At 37.8% G+C, this 22,010-nt stretch overlaps 1 protein-coding gene across 1 annotated transcript; it reads left to right on the top strand.

Annotated features, from left to right (window-relative positions):
* Window positions 1–80: 80 nt before the first annotated feature.
* Window positions 81–21,971, top strand: LOC124964833 (olfactory receptor 50-like). Its single transcript, XM_047525499.1, has 3 exons — window positions 81–569; window positions 886–893; window positions 21,032–21,971. The coding sequence occupies exons 1-3, from the start codon at window positions 81–83 to the stop codon at window positions 21,969–21,971; spliced, it is 1,437 nt and encodes a 478-aa protein (XP_047381455.1).
* Window positions 21,972–22,010: the final 39 nt, after the last annotated feature.

Below are 22,010 nucleotides of genomic sequence, written 5' to 3'. Positions count from 1 at the left end.
TGTATAATATTCCTAGTGACTTCTCATTCTTACACTTTTCCATCTCTTTTTTGTCTCCCGAAATAGATAGCAAAAAGAGCATGAGGAGGGAGAACCAGAGCAGCGTGTCTGAGTTCCTCCTCCTGGGGCTGCCCATCCAGCCAGAGGAGCAAGGCATGTACTACGCCCTGTTCCTGGCCATGTACCTGACCACGGTGCTGGGGAACCTGCTCATCATCCTGCTCATCAGGCTGGACTCTCGCCTCCACACCCCCATGTACTTCTTCCTCAGCCACTTGGCCCTCACTGACATCTGCTTCTCCTCAGTCACAGCTCCAAAGATGCTCATGAACATGCTGACGCAGACTCAGTCCATCTCATATGCTGGGTGCATTTCCCAGGCATATTTTTTCATATTGTTTGGGGCTCTTGACAGCTTCCTTCTGACCTCCATGGCCTATGACAGGTATGTGGCCATCTGTCACCCCCTGCACTACACCACAATGATGAGACAGAGCCTCTGTTTCCTGCTAGTGGTGGTGTCCTGGGTCTTGTCCTCTGCCATTGCCCTTGTGCACACCCTCCTCCTAGCCCGGCTCTCTTTCCTTAGAGGCAACACTCTCCACCACTTCTTCTGTGACCTCTCTGCTTTACTTAAGCTGTCCAGCTCCAATACCACCATTAATAAGCTGGTCATTCTCACTGTAGGATTGGTGGGCATTACCCTGCCATTCATGTGCATTCTGGTCTCTTATGGCCACATTGGGGCCAGTGTCCTGAGAAGACCCTCCATCAAGGGGATCTGCAAAGCCTTGTCCACATGTGGCTCCCACCTCTCTGTGGTTTCTCTGTACTATGGAGCAATTATTGCACTCTACTTTTTCCCCTCATCCAATAGCAATAAAGACAAGAATGTCATTGTGTCTGTGTTGTACACTCTGGTCACCCCCATGGTGAATCCCTTCATCTACAGTCTGAGGAATCGGGATATGAAAGGAGCTCTGGGAAACATCCTCAGGAGAGCAGCATTTTCAGGATGATGGAAATGGCCTTACTATATTTATGGGATCTTCTTGATCCCACATGTCTTTCATGTCCTCTCTGAATTATTGTTTTTCATGAATCATGATGTGGCACACTTTTTTTTTCTGTCTGCATTTTAGCTTGGATAGTTTTTCTGTTTGATTACTTTGATATTAAGATTTTACTAATGGTTTTTATAAACATGCCTGCATTACTCTCTTTTCCTATATTTTTCATTTTCTTAGGGTGTCACTTTACATACATACACACACACACACACACACACACACACACACAGCCACACACATTCTCCATATGCCCCCTTCTAATGATTGGGCCTGATAACAAAATAGATGACTTTCTTAAAGGACCAGGCAATGATCCAAACAGAATGGATATGTAGGTCGCAAATGGTACAAAAATATTTACTTGGAATATTGTAATTTCTCAAGATACTTTTCAAACCTCAGCTATATTTCTCTATTTTGCTGAAAATTGTTTTTTCATCTTTACAAAAATATTGAAACGACATGACAACAATATATGATATGATATATCATGTATATAGTTTAAATCTATATGTGGATACATAACATTGCATAGCATGTGTGTATACATATGTGTGTACATATATATGTGACATGGATGCATTTTAAATGACAATATTAAAAGGCACATTCTTTTGAGCTGTGCACGGTGGCACACACCAGTAATCCCAGCATCTTTGGAGGCCGAGGAAAGAGGATTCTGAATTCAAATCCAGCCTCAGCAAAAGTGAGGCACTAAGCAACTCGGTGAAACACTGTCTCTAAATAAAATCAAAATAAGGCTGACTCATTAGTCTAGTACCCCTGAGTTCAATTCCTGGTACCATAAAAAAAAATATTTAACAATGTCTAGACTTAAAAAGTGGAAAATTAGCAATATTACTTAAGTTTCTATAGTCCTTCTCAATTGTTTCTTCTTTCTCTTGGAGACACCCAGCATCTTTGCTATTTTAAATAATGTTTTACTTTTCATTTGAATTATTAAATATTTTTAATTCATTATAGTTATGCATAATAGTGGGATCACTTGACAAGTCCATAAATGCATATGTCACTTCTATTTTGATCTTTCAATATTGACTGTTGAATATTGCATATAAATGAAATGACTATATTTATTCTGCTACATTTTGCTTGTGTTGTCTACTAGTGTCTTTCTGAAATGTATCTATGCATTTTTATATTCCTCTGTAACACTACAGCACATTTATCTAGTCTATTAGTAGTGTCCATTTTATCATTGAGCATTTTGCTAATACAAACAATGGAGGTAGATATAGTTTTGTGCATGCATCGTGTATGTATATACAAGAGGTTCTGTAAACCATATATATTCATAAGAACTATTGCTGGATTGTGGGGTATGCAGGTCCAATTTCACTATCACTGCTAAACTCTTCTATAAAATAGTTACAGTAAGAAGCCAGTCTGAGAAGGCTACAGACTATATGATTCCAACTATATGACATCCTCAAAAGTGCAAAAATACAGAGATAATGAAATAATCAGTGGTAGCTAAGGCTTTTGGGTGTGGGAGAAGGAAGGATGGTTAATAGAGCAAAAGGAATTTTTAGGGCAGAAATGTTATTCTCTATGGTGTTGTAACTTTGATACATCAGTACCTATTTTTCAAAACAAATAAAAACCCAAACAAACCCAAAGAAATTACCTCTGTTCAACACAAATCATAAACTGCAATGTGGATTATGGACTTTCATTAATAATAATGGATCAGTATTCGGTCCATTCTAGCAACTGTACTATAACAATGCAAGCTGTTACCAGGGAAAACATTGGCAGGTAGGTAAAAATTATTAGTAGGAAATTTTTGTCTCAGTGTTTCAGTATACCTACAACCACTCTGGAGAAAGCTATAGTAATTTGAATATCTTTTCTCCTTTGCTTCTTAAACAACACTTGGTGATGACAGAGTTTGAAAGATTTTGCCAGTGCAGTGAACAGGGAATGACATCCCATTGTGCTTTTATTCTCTATTTCCTTGATCATTCATGAAATGAAACATCGTAGCACATGTTACTGGCTATTTGTGACTGAGATGGCTGACTATGCACCCACACTTCCTGATCTCTTTGGTTGTCACTGTGAGGGAGCTGCTACATTGTCTTCAGATCCAGGTGGTTCTAGGTGACATGTTGTCCACAGTAGAGGAAAATATGTGCTTTTTGTCTAGGATTTAAAAGCATGTGGATCTCCTCGACTTTGGGATGGAAGCAGACCACTCTTGCTTTCAGAGAGGATTGGGCCTGGCTCCTGAATTACCATATAGGGAAAAGCCTTCTACCCAGTGGGAGACCCACACTGGACCATTAGAACAACCATTGTTATCCTGACTGCTATGATGTAAAATGCAAAATCATGTCTTTTTCCTGTTTTTTTTTTTAAGTTGGTTTTGTTTTCTCTTACTTATGGCATTGTATACAGTCTTCATACTATCTGTAAGTTAATCCTTTGTCCGTTGTTTATTATGCAAATGTCTCCCATCATTCACAGAGTTTAACGATTTATCAATGCCTGAATCTAAGGTGCTTCATGTTTTAAGCACATCCACTTATTCCTATTGGTGCTTATTAATCATAGAGAACAATTGATTTAATTGTGTCACAACTGTACATGCACGTGGCACAGTTTAATAAGACTTGCTCCAAACACCTGTGCTTGCTCTCCCCTCCTCTCCTTGAGCCTCTGGCTCTGTCCTAGCCGTCTCCCTTTGACTTTCAGGACAGCCTTTTCCTTTTTTCACCCCGCTGGCTTCCACACATGAGAGGAAACATTCCATGCTAGTGTTGGTCTGTGTCTTTTCTAGTACATGATGCTCTCCTATTCCATCCACTTCCTGAAAGGACTGAATATGTCCATTTTCTTTATCCATTAATTTGTTGATGTACACCTAGGCTGTCTCTGAAACCTGGATATTGTGCTATTTGCTGTCATAAACACGGGTAATCAAGCATCTCTAAAGTAGCTGACTTCAACATTTTGAATAAACACCAAGGAATGGTATAGCTGAATCATATGATAGTTCTGATTTTTAGTGTTTCAAGGAACTGCTATACTGATTTCCATTGTGACTGTATTAATTACATTCCCAGCATAGTATAAAAGAGCTCCTTTTCCACCTACGTTCTTGCCAGCATTTACTGCTATTTGTACTCTATATTTAGATTTTATTTTTGAAACTGACATATAACAATATTTACTTTTTTGGTGTGCAATTAGTAGACTGTGAAGTCAGCAAGTGTATAGGATTTTTTTTTTTTTTTTTTTTTTTTTTTTTTTTTTTTTTGTGGTGTGATTACTTCATTCCATTCTATTGCTGAGTAACATTCCATTTTATGGCTATAGCAGCATTCATCTCCTCATCAGTTGAAGGATATTTCAGTTTCCAATTTTTAGTTATTATGAATAAAGCTTCTATGAACATTCATGTATTTATTTGTGTGTGAATCTGAGCTTTTGTTTCTTTAAGATAAATTCATAGGAGTTAGAATGTGGGATCATATAATAAGCATATATTTAACATTGTAAGAAATCCTCGGACAAGAGCCAGGCCCCATAGGACCCCTTGCCAGACTGACTGAGCCCCATCTCCAGGATCTTTCAGCCTGACTGATCACTCCCTGCCTCTGGGGACCTGACATCGACTGACTGCTCCCTGCCGCCAGGATCCCCAGACCAACTGACTGCACCCTATCACTGGGACCCCAGACCGACTGATTGCACCCGGCCTCCAGGATCCCACAACCACACCAAACACACTGGACCTGCAGGACCCCTGCCTGACCAACCACACCCCGCCTCCAGGACCTCCAGCTGACCACGTCCACCCCTGAGCTGCAGCTCCCCATTTGCCAACACATTTTGAAGCCAGAGTGGTCATCTTGGATAATCCTGGAAGCCGTACCTCCGATCATTAGGTGGGGCAAGTCCCATCCCGAGACGCCTGTGGGAGACTTGAAGCTCATTGTCAGGTACCTCTCATACATCAGGCTACTGAAGACTGGGAGGTTTCATTACTATATGACTGTTATACTGTAGATTTTCTTTTTTTCTTCTTATAGAAAAAAATTTAAGTTTTTATTTCTTTACTTTTCTTAATCTCTTTTCCTTTTATTTACCTGTTCCCTCAGAGTCTCTTTCTCCCTTTTTGGCATGCTAACATCCATTTCTTTTTATTACACTCTCACCTTTCCATTATCTAGAAATTCTGTATAATCTTTTCTTATCGCATAAACAGCCACATTCTACATCCCTCTGCATCCTCTTTGTCCTCCATTAGAAACTGCAGACCTTATTGCAATCTATTTGTTTTATTGAAGATAGTATTTTAACTCATTCTGTTATGATGACAATTTTGTTATTGTCCTCATAGGTGCTTTGGTCTAGGAATGCATACTGTCTCATTTGGGCACTGCTAATATTGATCTCCCCTTAAAGAAATGGTTTCAGAAACCTATAGGGCAACTATAAACCTATAGGGAGAAATCTGCAATTCCCCAGAACTGCACTGCTAGAGGGGAAGGTACATGAACAACATGAAAAAAACAAGGGAAGAAAATGATCCAAACAAGTCTACATTCTATATTAATAGAATTCAATGACAGTATGTTAGAAGAAATGTCAGAAAAGGACTTCAGATTATACATGATCATTTCAATAAAGAGATAGAGATTCTCAAAAAAAACAAAAACAAAAACAAAAAACAAAACAAAACAAAACAAAAAAAAACTAAACAGAAATCCTTAAAATGAAGGAGACAATAAACCAAATAAAAAACTCAATGGAAAGCATCACCAAAGAATAGACCACTTGGAAGACAGAACCTCAGACAATGAAGACAAAGTATTGAATCTTGAAAATAAAGTTGCCCAAACAGAGAAGATGGTAAGAAATCATGAACAGAATCTCTAAGAACTATGGGACATCATGAAAAGACCAAATTTAAGAATTATTGGGATTGAGGAAAGCACAGAGATACAAACCAAAGGAATGAACAACCTATTCAATGAAATAATATCAGAAAATTTCCCAAACCTGAAGAATGAAATGGAAAATCAAGTACAAGAGGCTCCAGAACACCAAATGCACAGAATCACAACAGATTCACACTAAGGCACATTATCATGAAAATGCCTAACATACAAAATCAAGATAGGATTTTGAAGGAAAAAATTTTGAGGGAAAAGCATCAGATTACATATAGGGAGAGACCAATATGGATAGCAGCCGACTTCTCAACCCAAACTCTAAAAGCTAGAAGGGCCTGGAACAAGATATTTCAAGCTCTGAAAGAACATGGTTGCCAACCAAGAATCCTATACCCAACAAAACTAACCTTCAGATTTGAAGATGAAATAAAATCCTTCCAAGATAAACAAAAGCTAAAAGATTTTACAAATAGAAAGACTGCACTACAGAATGTTCTCAACAAAATATTCCATGAGGAGGAAATGAAAAACAACGATGGAGGTCAGCAAAGGGAGGAACTGCCGTAGAGTAAAAGCACCCAAAGGAGAAACCAAGTCAACTTAAAAACCAAAAATTAGCCAAATGATTGGGAATACAAATCATATCTCAATAATAACCCTGAACGTTAATGGCCTAAACTCATCAATCAAAAGACATAGACTGGCAGAATGGATTAAAAAGAAAACCCAACAATATGCTGCCTGCAAGAGACTCATCTCATAGAAAAAGACATCCACAGACTAAAGGTGAAAGGATAGAAAAAAATCTACCACATACATGGACTCAGTAAAAAAGCGGGGGTTTCCATCCTTATATCAGATAAACTGTTCTTCAAGCCTAAGTTAGTCAGAAGGGATAAAGAAGGACATTTCATACTGCCTAAGGGAACCATAAATCAGGAAGACATAATGATAGAAAATATTTATGCCCCAAACAATGGTGCATCCCTGTACATCAAACAAATCCTTCTCAATTTCAGGAATCACATAGACCATAACACAATAATTCTGGGTGATTTTAGTGCACCACTGTCACCACTAGATAGATCTTCCAAACAAAAATCGAACAAAGAAACCATAGAACTCAGTAACACAATCAATAACTTACACTAAATAGACATAAATAGAATATTCCATCCATCAACGAGTGGATTAACTTTCCTCTCAGCAGCACATGGAAACTTCTCGAAAATAGACCATGTTATGCCACAAATCAGCCCTTAGGAAATCCAAAGAAATAGAGATACTGCCTTGTGTTCTTTCACATCATAATGGACTGAGAGTAGAAATCAATGACAAAATAAAAAACAGATATTACCTGGAGACTAAATAATATGCTATTGAATGAAAGATGGATAACAGAAAACATCAGGGAGGAGATAAAAAAATTTCTTAGAGGTCAATGAGAATGATGATACAACATATCAAAATCTCTGGGACACTATGAAAGCGGTTCTAAGAGGAAAATTCATTGCATGGAGTGCATTCCAGAAAATAATGAAAAGTCAACAACTAAATGACCTAACATTACAGTTCAAAGTCCTAGAAAAAGAACAACAGAATAACAGCAAAAGTAGTAGAAGACAGGAAATGAGTAAAATCAGAGCTGAAATCAATGAAATTGAAACAAAAGAAACAATTCAAAAAATTGACAAAACAATAAGTTGGTTCTTTGAGAAAGTAAACAAAATAGACAAACCCTTAGCCACACTAACAAAGAGAAAGAGAGAGAAAACTCAAATTACTAAAATTCGTGATGAAAATGGAAATATCATGACAGACACCACTGAGATACATAACATAGTTAGAATCTACTTTGAAAATCTGTATTCCAACAAAATAGAAACTACCAAAGACATTGACAATTTTCTAGAGACATATGCTCCTCCCAAACTGAACCAGGAGGACATACACAAGTTAAACAGATCAATATCAAGCAATGAAATAGAAGAAGCCATTAAAAACCTACCATCCAAGAATAGCCTATGAGCAGACGGATTCTCAGCCGAGTTCTACAAGACCTTCAAAGAAGATCTCATTCCAATATTTCTCAAAGTATTCCAGGAAATAGAAAAAGAGGGTAAGCTACCAAACTCATTCTATGAAGCTAATGTCACCCTCATACCCAAACCAGGAAAAGACACATCAAGGGAAGAAAATTTTAGAACAATATCCTTGATGAATATAGATGCTAAGATTCTTAACAAAATATTGGCAAATCGTATCCAAAAGCATATTAAGAAAATCATGTAACATGATCATCAAGTGGGGTTCATCCCTGGAATGCAAGGATGGTTTAACATCCATAAATCAATAAACATAATTCATCATGTCAATAGAGTTAAGGATAAGAATCATATGGTTATTTCAATTGGCACAGAAAAAGCGTTTGACAAAATACAACACCCCTTCATGCTCAAAACACTAGGAAAAATAGGGATAGTAGGAACATACCAGAACCTTGTAAAGGCTATTTATGCTAAGCCCATGACCAACATCATTCTTAATGGAGAAAAAACTGAAACCATTCCCTTTAAAAACGGGAACAAGACAGGGATGTCCTCTTTCACCACTTTTATTCAACATTTTCCTCGAAACTCTAGACAGAAAAATTAGGCATACTAAAGAAATTAAAGGGATACGAATAGGAAAAGAGGAACTTCAGCTGTCACTATTTGCTGGTGACACGATTCTATATTTAGAGGATCCAAAAAACTCCTCCAGAAAACTTCTAGACCTCATCAATGAATTCAGCAAAATAGCAGGCTATAAAATCAACACGCATAAATCTAGAGCATTTTTATACGCAAGTGATGAAACATCGGAAAGGGAAGTGAGGAAAACAACTCCATTTGTAATAGCCTCAAAAACAATAAAATACTTGGGCACCATGTAACCAAAGAGGTAAAAGATCTCTACAATGAAAACTACAAAACACTGAAGAAAGAAATTGAGGAAGACCTTAGAAGATGGAAAGATCTCCCACGTTCTTAGTTAGAAAGAATCCATATTGTCAAAATGGCCATACTACCAAAAGTGAAATACAGATTCAATGCAATTCCAATTAAAATCCCAATGATGTACCGTACAGAAATAGAGCAAGCAATCATGAAATTCATCTGGAAGAATGAGAAACCCAGAAACTAAAACAATCCTTAGCAGGAAGAATCAAGCAGGGGGTATCTCAATACCAGAACTTCAACTAAATTACAAAGCAATAGTAACAAAAGCGGCATGGTATTGGCACCAAAATAGACAGGTAGATCAATGGTCCAGAATAGAGGACACGGACACAAACCCAAAAAAGTACAATTTCCTAATACTAGACAAAGGTGCCAAAAATATGCAATGGAGAAAAGATACCCTCTTCAACAGATGGTGCTGGGAAAACTGGAAATCCATATGCAACAGAATGAAACTAAACCCCTATCTCTCACCTGCACAAAAATCAAATCACAATGGATCAAGGACCTCAAAATCAGACCAGAGAACTTGCATCTTATAGAAGAAAAAGTAGGTCCAAGTCTTCAACATGTTGGCTTAGGATCAGACTTCCTTAACAGAATTCCCATAGCACAAGAAATAAAAGTAAGAATCAACAACTGGGATAGATTTAAACTAAAAAGCTTTCTCTCAGCAAAGGAAAATATCAGCAATGCGAAGAGAGATCCTACAGAGTGGGAGAATATCTTTGCCACTCATACTTCAGATAGAGCACTAATTTCCAGAATCTATAAAGAACTCAAAACGCTCTACACAAAGAATAGAAATAACCCAATCAACAAATGGGCTAAGATTATGAGCAGACACTTCACAGAAGAAGATCTACAAGCAATCAACAAACATATGAAAAAATGTTCACCATCTTTAGTAATAAGAGAAATGCAAATCAAAACTACACTAAGATTCCATCTCATCCCAATTAGAATGGTGATTATCAAGAATACAAGCAACAACAGGTGTTGGCGAGGATGTGGGGAAAAAGGTACACTCATACATTGCTGGTGTGGCTGCAAATTAATGCAACCACTTTGGAAAGCAGTATGGAGATACCTTAAAAAACTTGGAATGAACCACCATTTGACCCAGCTATCCCACTTCTTGTCCTATACCCAAAGGACTTAAAATCAGCATACTACAGAGATACAGTCACATCAATGTTCATAGCTGCTCAATTCACAGTAGCAAGACTGTGGAACCAACCTAGATGTCCTTCAATTGATGAATGGATAAAGAAACTGTGGTATATATATAGAATGGAATATTACTCAGCTATAAAAATAATAAAATTATGACATTTGCAGGCAATTGGATGCAATTGGAGAATATCATGCTAAGTGAGATAAACCAATCTCAAAAATCCAAAAGGCGAAAGATCTCGCTGATCAGTGGATGATGACACATAATTGGGGATGGGAGGGGGGCAAGAACTGAGGAAGGGGGGACTGTATAGAGGGAAAATAGGGTGGGAGAGGTGGGGAGGAAGGAAAAAATAACAGAATGAATCAAACATCATTACCCTATGTAAATGTATGACTATGAAAATGGTATGCTGTTACTCCATGTACCAAAAGAAACAACATGTATCCCATTTGTTTACAATAAAAAAAAAAGAAATCCTCAAACTGCTTTCCAGAAGCATAGAACTACTGTTTCATACTTCCACCAGCAAAGTATGAGAGTTTCAGTTAGTTTACATCCTTGCCAATCCTAAGTTTTGCCAGTGTTTTTTATTTTGGACATTCTAAAAGGTGTTTTGTAGTATCTCACATGGCTTTACTTCACATTTCCCTAATAGTTAATGTTGAATACCTTTCCAGGTGGTTAACTTTTTATATCCTTTGTAAAAGTTTTCAAATGTTTTTATTAGTGAATTATAGTTATACATAATAGTGAGGTTCATTTTGACAAAATTATACATGAATAGATTATAATTCACTCCACTTCAGTCCACAGTACCTCCTCTTTCCCTCACCTTCTCCCTCCCCCTCTCTTCTTTGATATGGTTTAGATATTCGGTGTCCCCCCCATGAAAGCTCATGCAGTGACCATGCAAGAAAGTTTAGAGATGAAGTAATTGGGCTAGGAGTGTCTTAACCTAGTAAGTATATCAATCCCCTATTAGGGACTAACTAGGTGGTAATGTAGGCAGGTAGGGTGTGGATGAAGGAGGTAGGTCCCCAGGGGCCATGCCTTCAGGGTTTGTATTTTGTTTATGGTGAAGGGATAGTGTCTCTCTCTCCCTCTCTCTGCTTCCTGGTGCCATGTCCTTACCTATTTACCTCCAGCACACTTCTGCCATGATGTTCTGCCACACCTTGGGACCAGAGCAAATGAAAATGGCTGTTTATGGACTGAGACTTCTGAAACTGTGAGCTCCAAATAAACTTTTCCTCCTCTAAATTTGTTCTTATCAGGTCTTTTGGTCACAGTGATGAAACAGATGACTAAAACTGAGATTTGGGGTCATTTCTGTGACTAACTTGACTGCATGATTCAGAAGGTTTTGGAGATTTTTGGAAATTATGGGAGAAATTTGGAAAAGTTTAGTGATGAGAACTGGAAAAGTATTAGAATGATAATACTGGACATTAATGGGCAATTCTTGTGGGAGTTCAGAAGACAAGGATACCAACAGGACTGTGGACAGTAAAGACTAGGCTCACAAAGTTTCAGAAGAGGAAGAAAACTCTACTGGAAGTTGGACTAAACACATTTGTGTTATGTTCTGGCTAAGAAGTTGTCTCCATTTTGCCCATGTCCTGAGGTTTTCTTTAAGATTGGATTTAATTGTGATGTACTTCTTAATTTGGTGGAAGAAATTTCTAAGGAGTATAGTATTCAAGAAGTGGCATGTAGATTACTGGTAGCAGTTAACTGAGTTTATTTTGATAATCAGGAGCAAAAAGCAAAGCAGAGAGATTTGAAAAACTTGCATTATGGGCAGAACTTTACTTTGAAGAGGCAGGGTGCCCGACTCCATGAAGTCACATGGAAAACCCAGGATTCATTTCACTGTGATCAGCTGTGCAGACAGTAAGAGTCCCTGTAGCTGTGTTTCAAGTGGGTCTGGATTCTGCTCAATCTGCTTGCAGGCCTTGGCATCATCAATGTGGCTCTGATTTTGCAGGTAAGAAGAATGCAAGGATAACAAGTTCAGGGGGGCTTCCACTGAGGTTTCAAAGGAAGGCCTGGGATGCCAGGAAATCTGTAGCAGGTTTGAAATTCCCATGGGCGGTGGTTAGGTGATGCATGAAGTTGTGATTGTGACACTAACGCTGCAATGGCTACCCCAGGAAGGAAGAGATGACAGGAATGTGGCACATCTATCCATGAAGGCTGCAAACAGGCAACATGTCCACCATCTCCTGAATCAGCAGTATCACCTGGAGCCCACTAAGGCAGAGCCAGAGACTTAGGAGAACTGGGGGGTATGCATGTGAAAATGTAAGAAGATGACCAGGCTGCACTATGAGGAAATTGCCTAAGACCATTCATTTGGGTGCACAGTTGTCTTAGAAGGCTTTCTGGAGGTGGGATTCGTGACTGGGGGTTCTCTACAATGCAGTGCAATGCTGAAGTGATTGCTATATGACCTGTTCCGGAGTAAAGTCAGGTCCAGTTCTAGCTCCAGCGTCAGCACCAGAGGTAGAGTCAACTACAGAATTGGTGGGGTACCAATAACAGTGCACATGTTATATGGTCAGTATAAAACTTGAGTGACATAAATTCAGATTAACCCTCATCTTCGTCAATTGTATGAGTGATACTTGTAAACATGCTGTCTCATCAATCTGAAGAGATAAGAATGACTTGTTATGATGTAAAAATATGTGAACCTCCTACTTCTGAAGGATGATATTATATCAGAAATGTGTTTATTCTTGAAGAAGAGAAATAGTTTTAGTTCCAAGATTAGAGAGGATTCAGTAATACTGCATTCTATCTAAGTTTTAGGTTCTTGCTCAAGGTACTGATACCAAGGTGAAAAGTTAAGAATTTTCAAAAGAGATACTTGGTTTAATTAGAATAAAATTTTCACAAGGTTAACACTTAAATGAAGGAACTGAAAGGAGCAATAAGAAGGATTATTTCTTTATCTGGGTGATGGCTACATGGATGTATTTCCTCTGGGATTATTCATCAAATTGTGCCCTTACTGTATGCTTAGTCCTATGTTTGTATTTCCATTAACAAATATTTATTCCAAATAAAACATCATTTGAGTCTACCTTTGAGTTACCCACAGGCTTCTTTCCTCTCAGAAGGAAATGGGTAGCCTGAATTTTGTGTTACTATTTCAATATTTTCTGTATATATATATGAGTGTAGTTTACTATTAAATGATAAAATGTTATGAGGTAAAGACATGAATAGGAAGGACAAAGATGGAATATACTTGATGTGGAGGATGATACAGATGAAGGTCCTCTAGGTAACCAGTATCTGGGGAAGTACTAAAGTCAGTTGTTAATTGAAAGAGATACTTTTTCTCACATTGCTTAATTTAAAAAAAATTATTTTTGTGGTGCTGGGGATTGAACCCAGGACCTTGTGCTTATTGAATAATTTTTTTAAAAAATTTTATTGTTCTTATTAGTGATACTTGATAGTAGAATGCATTTTGACAGATTATACATATATGGAGTATAAGTTCTCATTCTTCTGGTTGTACATGATGTATAATTACACTTGCTGTGTAATCGTATATGTACATAAGATAGTAATGTCTGATTCATTCTACTATTTTCCCATTCCCCTTACCCCTGCCTTCCCTTAATTACCCTTTGACACATCAAAAGTACTTTCACTCTTTCCTACCAACACCCCTCCCCTCTTATTGTGAGTTAGCATTCACATATCAGAGAGAAAAATTCGCTTCTGTTTTATTTGGCATGGGCTTATTTCATTTAGCATGATATTTTCCTGTTCCATCCATTTACCTGCAGATGCCATAATTTCATTCTTCTTTATGACTGAATAATATTCCATTGTGTATATGTACACCATATTCTCTTTATCTGTTCATCTGTTGAAGGTTATGTTGGTTGGTTCTATTGTGAGTTGAGCTGCTATAAACATTGATGTGACTGCATCACAGTAGTATGTTATTTTAAGTCCTTTGGGTATAAACTGAGTAGTGGGATAACTGGATCAAAAGGTGGTTCCATTCCAAACTTTCTGAGGAATATCCATTCTGGTTTCCAGAATGGTTGCATCAATTTGCAGACCCACCAGCAATGTGTGAGTGTACCTTTTTCCCCGCATCCTCGCCAACACCTATTGTTACTTGTATTCTTGATAATTGGCTTTCTGACTAAAGTGAGATGAAATATCCGTGTGGTTTTGATTTGCATTTCTCTACAAACTAGTGATTTTTTAAAAAATATTTGTTCACCATTCATATTTCTTCTTCTGTGAAGTGTCTGTTCATTTCCTTAGTTCATTTATCAATCGGGTTATTTGTTTTGTGGCATTAGGTTTTTTGAGTTCTTTCTATATCCTGGAGATTAATGCTTTATCTGAAGTGCAGGTGGCAAAGATTTTTCTCCCACTCTGTAGGCTGTCTATTCACATTGATTGTTTCTTTAGCTGAAAAGAAGCTTTTCAGCTTGATTTCTTCCCATTTGTTGATCCTTGATTTTACTTCTTGTGCTGTAGGAGTCTTGTTGAACAGGTCAGTTCCTAAGTCAGCATGTTAGAGATTTGGGCCACTTTTACCTCCAGTAGATGCAGGCTTCTGGTCTAATGCCTAAGTCCCTGATCCACTTAGAGTTGAGATTTGTGCAGGGTGAGAAGTAGGGGTTCAATTCCTTTTTATTACAAATGGATTTTCAGTTTTCCCAGCACCATTTGTTGAAGAAGCTATCTTTTCTCCAATGTGTGTTTATGAGAACTTTATCTAATAAGAGAACCATATTTATGTGGGTTTGTCTCTGTGTCTTCTATTCTGTACCATTGGTCCATGCATCTGTCTTGGTGCCAACACCATGCCACCTTTGTTACTAGAACTCTGTCGTATAATTCAAGGTCTGGTATTGTCATGCCTCCTGGTTTATTTTTCTCATTAAGGATTGCTTTGGCTATTCTGGATCTCTTATTTTTCAAAATGAATTCCATGACTGCTTTTCCTATTTCTCTGAAGAATGTCATTGGAATTTTAATAGGAATTGCATTAAATCTATTTAGTGCTTTTAGTAGTATGGCCACTTTGCAATGTTAATTCTGCCTATCCAAGAGCATGGGAGAGCTTTCTATCTTCTAAGATCTTCTTCAATTTCTTTCTTTAGTATTCTGTACTTTTCACTGTAGAGGTCTTTCACCTGTTTTGTTAGATGAATTCCCAAGTTGTTGTTTTTTTTTAGACTATTGTGAATGGGGTAGTTTTAAAAATTTCCCTTTCAACAGATTTGTCACTGATGTATAATAATACAATTGATTTATGGATGTTAATTTTATATCCTGCTACTTTGCTGAATTCACTTATTAGTGCTAGAAGTTTTCTGGTGAAATTCTTTTTGGTCATCTAAATATAAAATCATGTCATTGGCAAATAGGGATAGTTTGAGTTCTTTTTTTCCTCTTTATATCCCTTTAATTTCTTTCTTCTATGTAATTGCTCTGGCTAGAGTTTCAAGGATGGTGTTAAGTAAAAGTGGTGAAAGAGGACATCCTTATCTTGTCCCTGTTTTTAGAGGCAATACTTTCAACTTCTCTCCATTTAGAATGATGTTGGCCTTGGGTTTAGCAGAGAGAGCTTCTACAATGTTGACATATGTTCCTACTATCCCTAGTTTTTCTAGTGTTTCGAGCACAAAGGGGTGCTCTACCTTGTCAAATCCTTCTTCTGAATGCATTGAGATAACCATCTGATTCTTGTCTTTAAGTCTATTGTTGTGATGAATTACATTTATTAATTTCCATATGTTGAGCCAAACTTGCATCCTTAGGATGAACCCCACTTGATAGTGGTGCACTAACTTTTTAATATGTTTTTGTATGTGATTTGGCAGAATTGTATTGAGAACTTTTGCATCTGTGTTCATCAGGGATATTGTTCCAGAAGTTTTCATTCCTTGATGTATCTTTGTCTGGTTTTGGTATCAGGGTGATACTAGCTTCATAGAATGAGTTAGGAGGGGTTCCCTCATTTTCTATTTCAGGAATAGATTGAGGAATATTGGTGTTAATTCTTCTTTGAAGATCTTGTGAAACTTGACTGAGAATCTGTCTAGTCCTGGGCTTTTCTTAGTTTTTAGGGTTTTGATGGTGGCTTCTATTTCATGGCTTGAAATTGATCTGTTTAAATTGTGTGTGTCCTCCTGCTTCAGTTTGTGTATGTCATATGTCTCTAAAATTTGTCAATGTCTTCAAAATTTTCTATTTTATTAGAGTAGAAATTTTCAAAATATTTTCTGATTGTCTGTATTTCAGTAATGTCTGCTGTGATATTTCCTTTTTCGTGACCAATTTTAGTAATACAAGTTTTCTCTCTCTTCATTGGTTGCCTAGGGGTTTCTCAGTTTTATTTCTTTCTTTAAAAATCTAACTTTTCATTTTGTGAATTTTTAAAATTGTTTCTTTGTTTCAATTTCACTGATTTCATCCCTGATTTTAATTATTTCCTGTCTTCTGCTTTTGGGTTGATTTGTCTTTCTTTTTCTAGGGCTTTGATATGTAATGTTAGATTATTTATTTGGCTATTTTCTATTCTTTTAACGAACGAGCTCAATGCCAAGAACTTTTCTATTAGAACTGCCTTCACAATGTCCCAGAGATTTTATATGTTGTGTTGCTCTTTTTATTTACCTCTAAGTATTTTTTTGTCTCCTTTCTGATTTCTTCTGCTCTTCATTTGTCATTCAGTCGCATATTATTTAGTCTCCAGGTGTTAGAGTAACTTCTATTTTTTTTTTGTTGATTTCTATTTTATTCATTATGATCTGATGGAATGCAGGGTATTGTCTCTATTTTTTTGCAGTTACTAAGAGTTGCTTTGTGTCCTAAGATATGGTCTCTATTAGAGAAGGATGTGTGTGCTGATGAGGAGAAAGTTTATTTGATCATTGATGGATGAAAAACTCTATGTATGTCTTTTAAGTCTAAATTATTGATTGTATTATTTAGTTCGATAATTTCTTTGGTTTGTTTTTGTTTGGAGGATCTATCGATTGGAGAGAGAATTTGTGTTAATTCTGTGCAGTATTATTGTGTTGTGGTCTATTCGATTCTTGAAATTGTGGAGGGTTTGTTCGATGTATGTAGATGATCCATCGTTTGAGGCATAAATATTTATGATTGTTATGTCTTTTATTGTATAATATCCTTAAATAGTATGAAATGACCTTCTTTGTCCATTCTGATTAACTTTGGCTTGAAGACCACTTAATCTGATATGAGAATAGAAACCCCTGTTTGTTTATGAGATTCATGTGAGTGATATTGTTTTTTCCCCCATCCTTTCATCTTCAGTCTGTGGATGTCTTTGCCTATGAGTTGAGTCTTTTGGAGACAGCATATTGTTGGATCTTGTTTTTCAATTCAATCTGCCTTTCTATGTCTTTTCATTGATTAATTTAGGCCATTTCTGTTCAAAGTTATTATTGAGATATCATTTGCATTTCCAGTCATTTTAGTTTATTTCTGCTTTTTAATTTGAATTTGTTTCTCCTTTGATTGACTATTCCTTTAGTGTAATTCTTCCTTGTGCTGGTTTTCACTTTTCTTTTTCATTTTATCCTCATGAAATCTTTTGCTGAGAATGTTCTGTAGTGGAAGCTTTCTTGTTGTGAATTATTTTAACTTGTGTTTATCATGGATGGTTTTTCTTTCATCTTCAAATCTGAAGTTTAAAATTTGTAGGGTACAGTACTCTTAATTGGCACCCATTTTCTTTTAGAGATTGGTATATATTATTCCATGACCTGCTAGCTTTGGGGATTGAGAATTCAGCTGAGATCTGAATTGGTTCCCTCTAAAAGTAATGTGACATTTTTCTCTGACAGTATTTAAAATTCTATCCTTATTCTCCATGTTAGGCATTTTCATAGTAATGCGTGTTGGTGTGGGTCTGTTGTAATTTTTTTATAATTGCGTTCCTGTAGGTCTCCTGTATTTGACTTTCCATTTCCTTCTTTAGGTTTGGGGACTTTTTGTTATTTCATTGAAATGATCTGTTTTGAGGGTCAAGTATTAAATTCCAGGTAATTTTTGTTCAATCACCCATCTTGCTGAAAAACTGCTTGTCTGTTTCATTGTTTTCATGCCACAGAGGAGCCAGGGAACTGACCTCTCTCTTCCATCATCTTCCCAGAGTCCTCATACTGCTTAATTAGTTGAGAAATCATAGGAAGTCATTGATATTTTTAAATCTCCATGAATGCAGGGAAAGGGGGAGGTGGCAATGAAGTTCTGGTTTGAGAAGGAAAGATTGTTAACCCTTGGCTTCTAGGAAACAGGCAGGCCAACTGGAGCATTATCATCAAGGAAACATATGGTCAACCATGACCCATAGCACCCAGAACCACTCCAGAGGCCTAAATCTCTTACAAGATTGCTTCACTCAAATAGCAGTTCTATGTACAGGTTGATTCCTAACTTGAACTGAGCCAATTAGTAGAATAAATATTCATACATCTTCTCCTTTAATAATGAGCACATGGTGTTCATTATCTACCAGGCATAGAAGAAATGGAGGTGGAGATATATTGTTATGGTTTGGGTGTGAGGTGTCTCTCAAAAGCTCACATGTGAGAAAATGCAAGAAGGTTTAGAGGATAAATTACTGGGTTATGATAGCCTTACCCCAGTCAGTGAATTAATTCCTTGATGGGATTAACATAGTTGTAATTGACGGCAGGTAGTTTATGGTTGGAAGAGGTGGTACTGAGAGTGTACATTTGGGGCATGTATTTTGTATCTGGCAAGTGGAATCTCCCTCTCTGCTTCCTGATCATTACGTGAGCCACTTCCGTCCACCACACTCTTTAGCCATGATGTTCAGCCTCACCTTGAGCCTCAAGGAATGGAGCCAAGTGTCCATGAACCAAGACCTCTGAAACTGTGAGCCCCCAAATAAACCTTTCCTCCTCCACAATTGTTCTTGTCAGACCTTTTAGTCACAGTAGTGAAAAAGCTGACTAAAACATATCTGTAATGATTTGGAATCGTTGTTGTATGGGGTTAAATGGAAAGCATACACTGAATGACAATTTTATGGTTTTGTGAGTAATGTGCATCCGCAGAATGCAGACAGCACAGCTTTTGAGCAAGAGAGTGAGATTTTAAAAAACTGTGTTGCATTCCCTGAGTTGCATTCCAGGAAGGATGGTGAATTATAAGTCCCTGACTATTATTCAAAGAGCGATGGGATTAGAGTGTTTCTGGTGTTACTGATTTAGCATGTGGTCAGAAGCAGAAACTTGGGTATCACTCTCAATTTCAAGCTTGGTTTATTATGGATTCTGAGGCACATTTTCCCAATGTAAACAGAAGGCAGGCAACCTTGTGGATCACCAAGTTCCTAATGGTTATCATCATGATTCCTTAAAGGGTGAATTCTCTTAGGCCTGCTTCTACAAGTAGTTCTTCCCCTAAGGGAGCCAAAGGCAATGAAGCAATTATATTCTGTTTGTCTCTAATTGACTTGTGGTTAACATGATTGACCCATAGGTCATCTCCATGGTTTGTTATCTTAAACCTCACTCTGATTTCTTAGGATCTGTGAACAAAATGTAACCATATATGCATCTTGAATTGTTGTGAACTTGTGAGTCTTCTGCCTGTTACAGTGGAACTCTGAGACCTGTATAGTTCAACCAAGTCTTTCACCTAATTTTGAACCTACTCGTGAGAAATGGGAGAACCTTCTCATGGCATATCACTGAAGGTACCTGTTATTATCATGTAAGGAACCTTGTCAGGGCTGAAGTAGAATTTATATTAAATAATTTGATTGTGTTTGTGTGTATGTTTGCATCTAGCATATGCTATTGAGTCTAGATTTTGCCACACTCACCCTACACTGTGACAAACAGCACCATGTAAAGAAACACATATTATACTGAGTATCTTCCAAAATTTTGAGAGGATAGGGAAAAACCATTACTGTGTTGAATTATTTTCTCAACTGTAGTCTATGTCTAATTGTAAGAAGTTATGAGAAAACCATTCCTTCTTTTGTTTATCTTTATCTGCATTAAGTCCTTTTGGAAATTATTCCAAGTTTTATAGCATATCTCTGTAATTTTAATCATGTCCTGATAATTTTTATCATCTAAATTACTGCCTTAACCTCCTATTCAGATTCCTGCCGACTCTCTTGCCTTGCCAATGTGTGCTCCTCTACCAGTAGACAGGAAGTTACTTAAAACTTTCAGTCACATGTTTACTCAAGCTTTTTCTTGTGTCCACCTTTGCTTTGAGAATAGCTTAGAAACTCTCTATCATGTCAGCAAGTTCTCCACGTCCTTCCCAGGGTGATCATGCTTTTAAATTTCTCTATCTCTTCCATACCCTGCACCTGTCCCCCCTAAACAACTAACTACAGTGCTCGTATTTTGATCTTCATATGACAGACTTTTATATCCACGATTCCCTTTAAAGAACATGAGAGAAATTGCTTCCTCAAACTGTGGTCTCATGTAATAGGACAGTCTGTCAAAGTTGTGAGCATACAAACTTTAATTCCCTGATCTCAGATTTTCATCATAAATCCTGGATTTCTCAAACTGGTTCCTGGTCTCATCTGATGATCATTTAGATGTTATTTTTTGGTTTATCCAAAAGACACTATGTTGGTTCCTAGGTGGACAAATAACATTCTTTGTTCAGATGATCAATAGAACATTAGTGTGGCAAAAAGTTTGTGATATTCCACTTAAAATGCACATACTGACTAATTCAAAACCATGGTTTTGTTGTATAATATCCCCAGTGACTTCTCATTCTTACACTTTTCCATCTCTTTTTTGTCTCAGAAATAGATAGCAAAAAGAGCATGAGGAGGGAGAACCAGAGCAGTGTGTCTGAGTTCCTCCTCCTGGGGCTCCCCATCCAGCCAGAGGAGCAAGGCATGTACTACGCCCTGTTCCTGGCCATGTACCTGACCACGGTGCTGGGGAACCTGCTCATCATCCTGCTCATCAGGCTGGACTCTCGCCTCCACACCCCCATGTACTTCTTCCTCAGCCACTTGGCCCTCACTGACATCTGCTTCTCCTCAGTCACAGCTCCAAAGATGCTCATGAACATGCTGACGCAGACTCAGTTCATCTCATATGCTGGGTGTATTTCCCAGGCATACTTTTCCATATTGTTTGGGTCTCTTGACAGCTTCCTTCTGACCTCCATGGCCTATGACAGGTATGTGGCCATCTGTCACCCCCTGCACTATACCACAATGATGAGACAGAGCCTCTGTTTTCTGCTAGTGGTGGTGTCCTGGGTCTTGTCCTCTGCCATTGCCCTTGTGCACACCCTCCTCCTAGCCCGGCTCTCTTTCCTTAGAGGCAACACTCTTCCCCACTTCTTTTGTGACCTCTCTGCCTTACTTAAGCTGTCCAGCTCAGACACCACCATCAACCAGCTGGTCATTCTCATTGTAGGAGTGGTGGGCATTACCCTGCCATTCATGTGCATTCTGGTCTCTTATGGCCACATTGGGGCCAGTGTCCTGAGAAGACCCTCCATCAAGGGGATCTGCAAAGCCTTGTCCACATGTGGCTCCCACCTCTCTGTGGTTTCTCTGTACTATGGAGCAATTATTGCACTCTACTTTTTCCCCTCATCCAATAGCAATAAAGACAAGAATGTCATTGTGTCTGTGTTGTACACTCTGGTCACCCCCATGGTGAATCCCTTCATCTACAGTCTGAGGAATCGGGATATGAAAGGAGCTCTGGGAAACATCCTCAGGAGAGCAGCATTTTCAGGATGATGGAAATGGCCTTACTATATTTATGGGATCTTCTTGATC

Source organism: Sciurus carolinensis, chromosome 14 (assembly GCF_902686445.1).
Source record: "Sciurus carolinensis chromosome 14, mSciCar1.2, whole genome shotgun sequence".
Taxonomy (NCBI): Eukaryota; Metazoa; Chordata; class Mammalia; order Rodentia; family Sciuridae; genus Sciurus; species Sciurus carolinensis.
The sequence above is the reverse complement of the archived record's forward strand: the minus strand, read 5'-3'. Positions and strand labels throughout refer to the sequence as shown.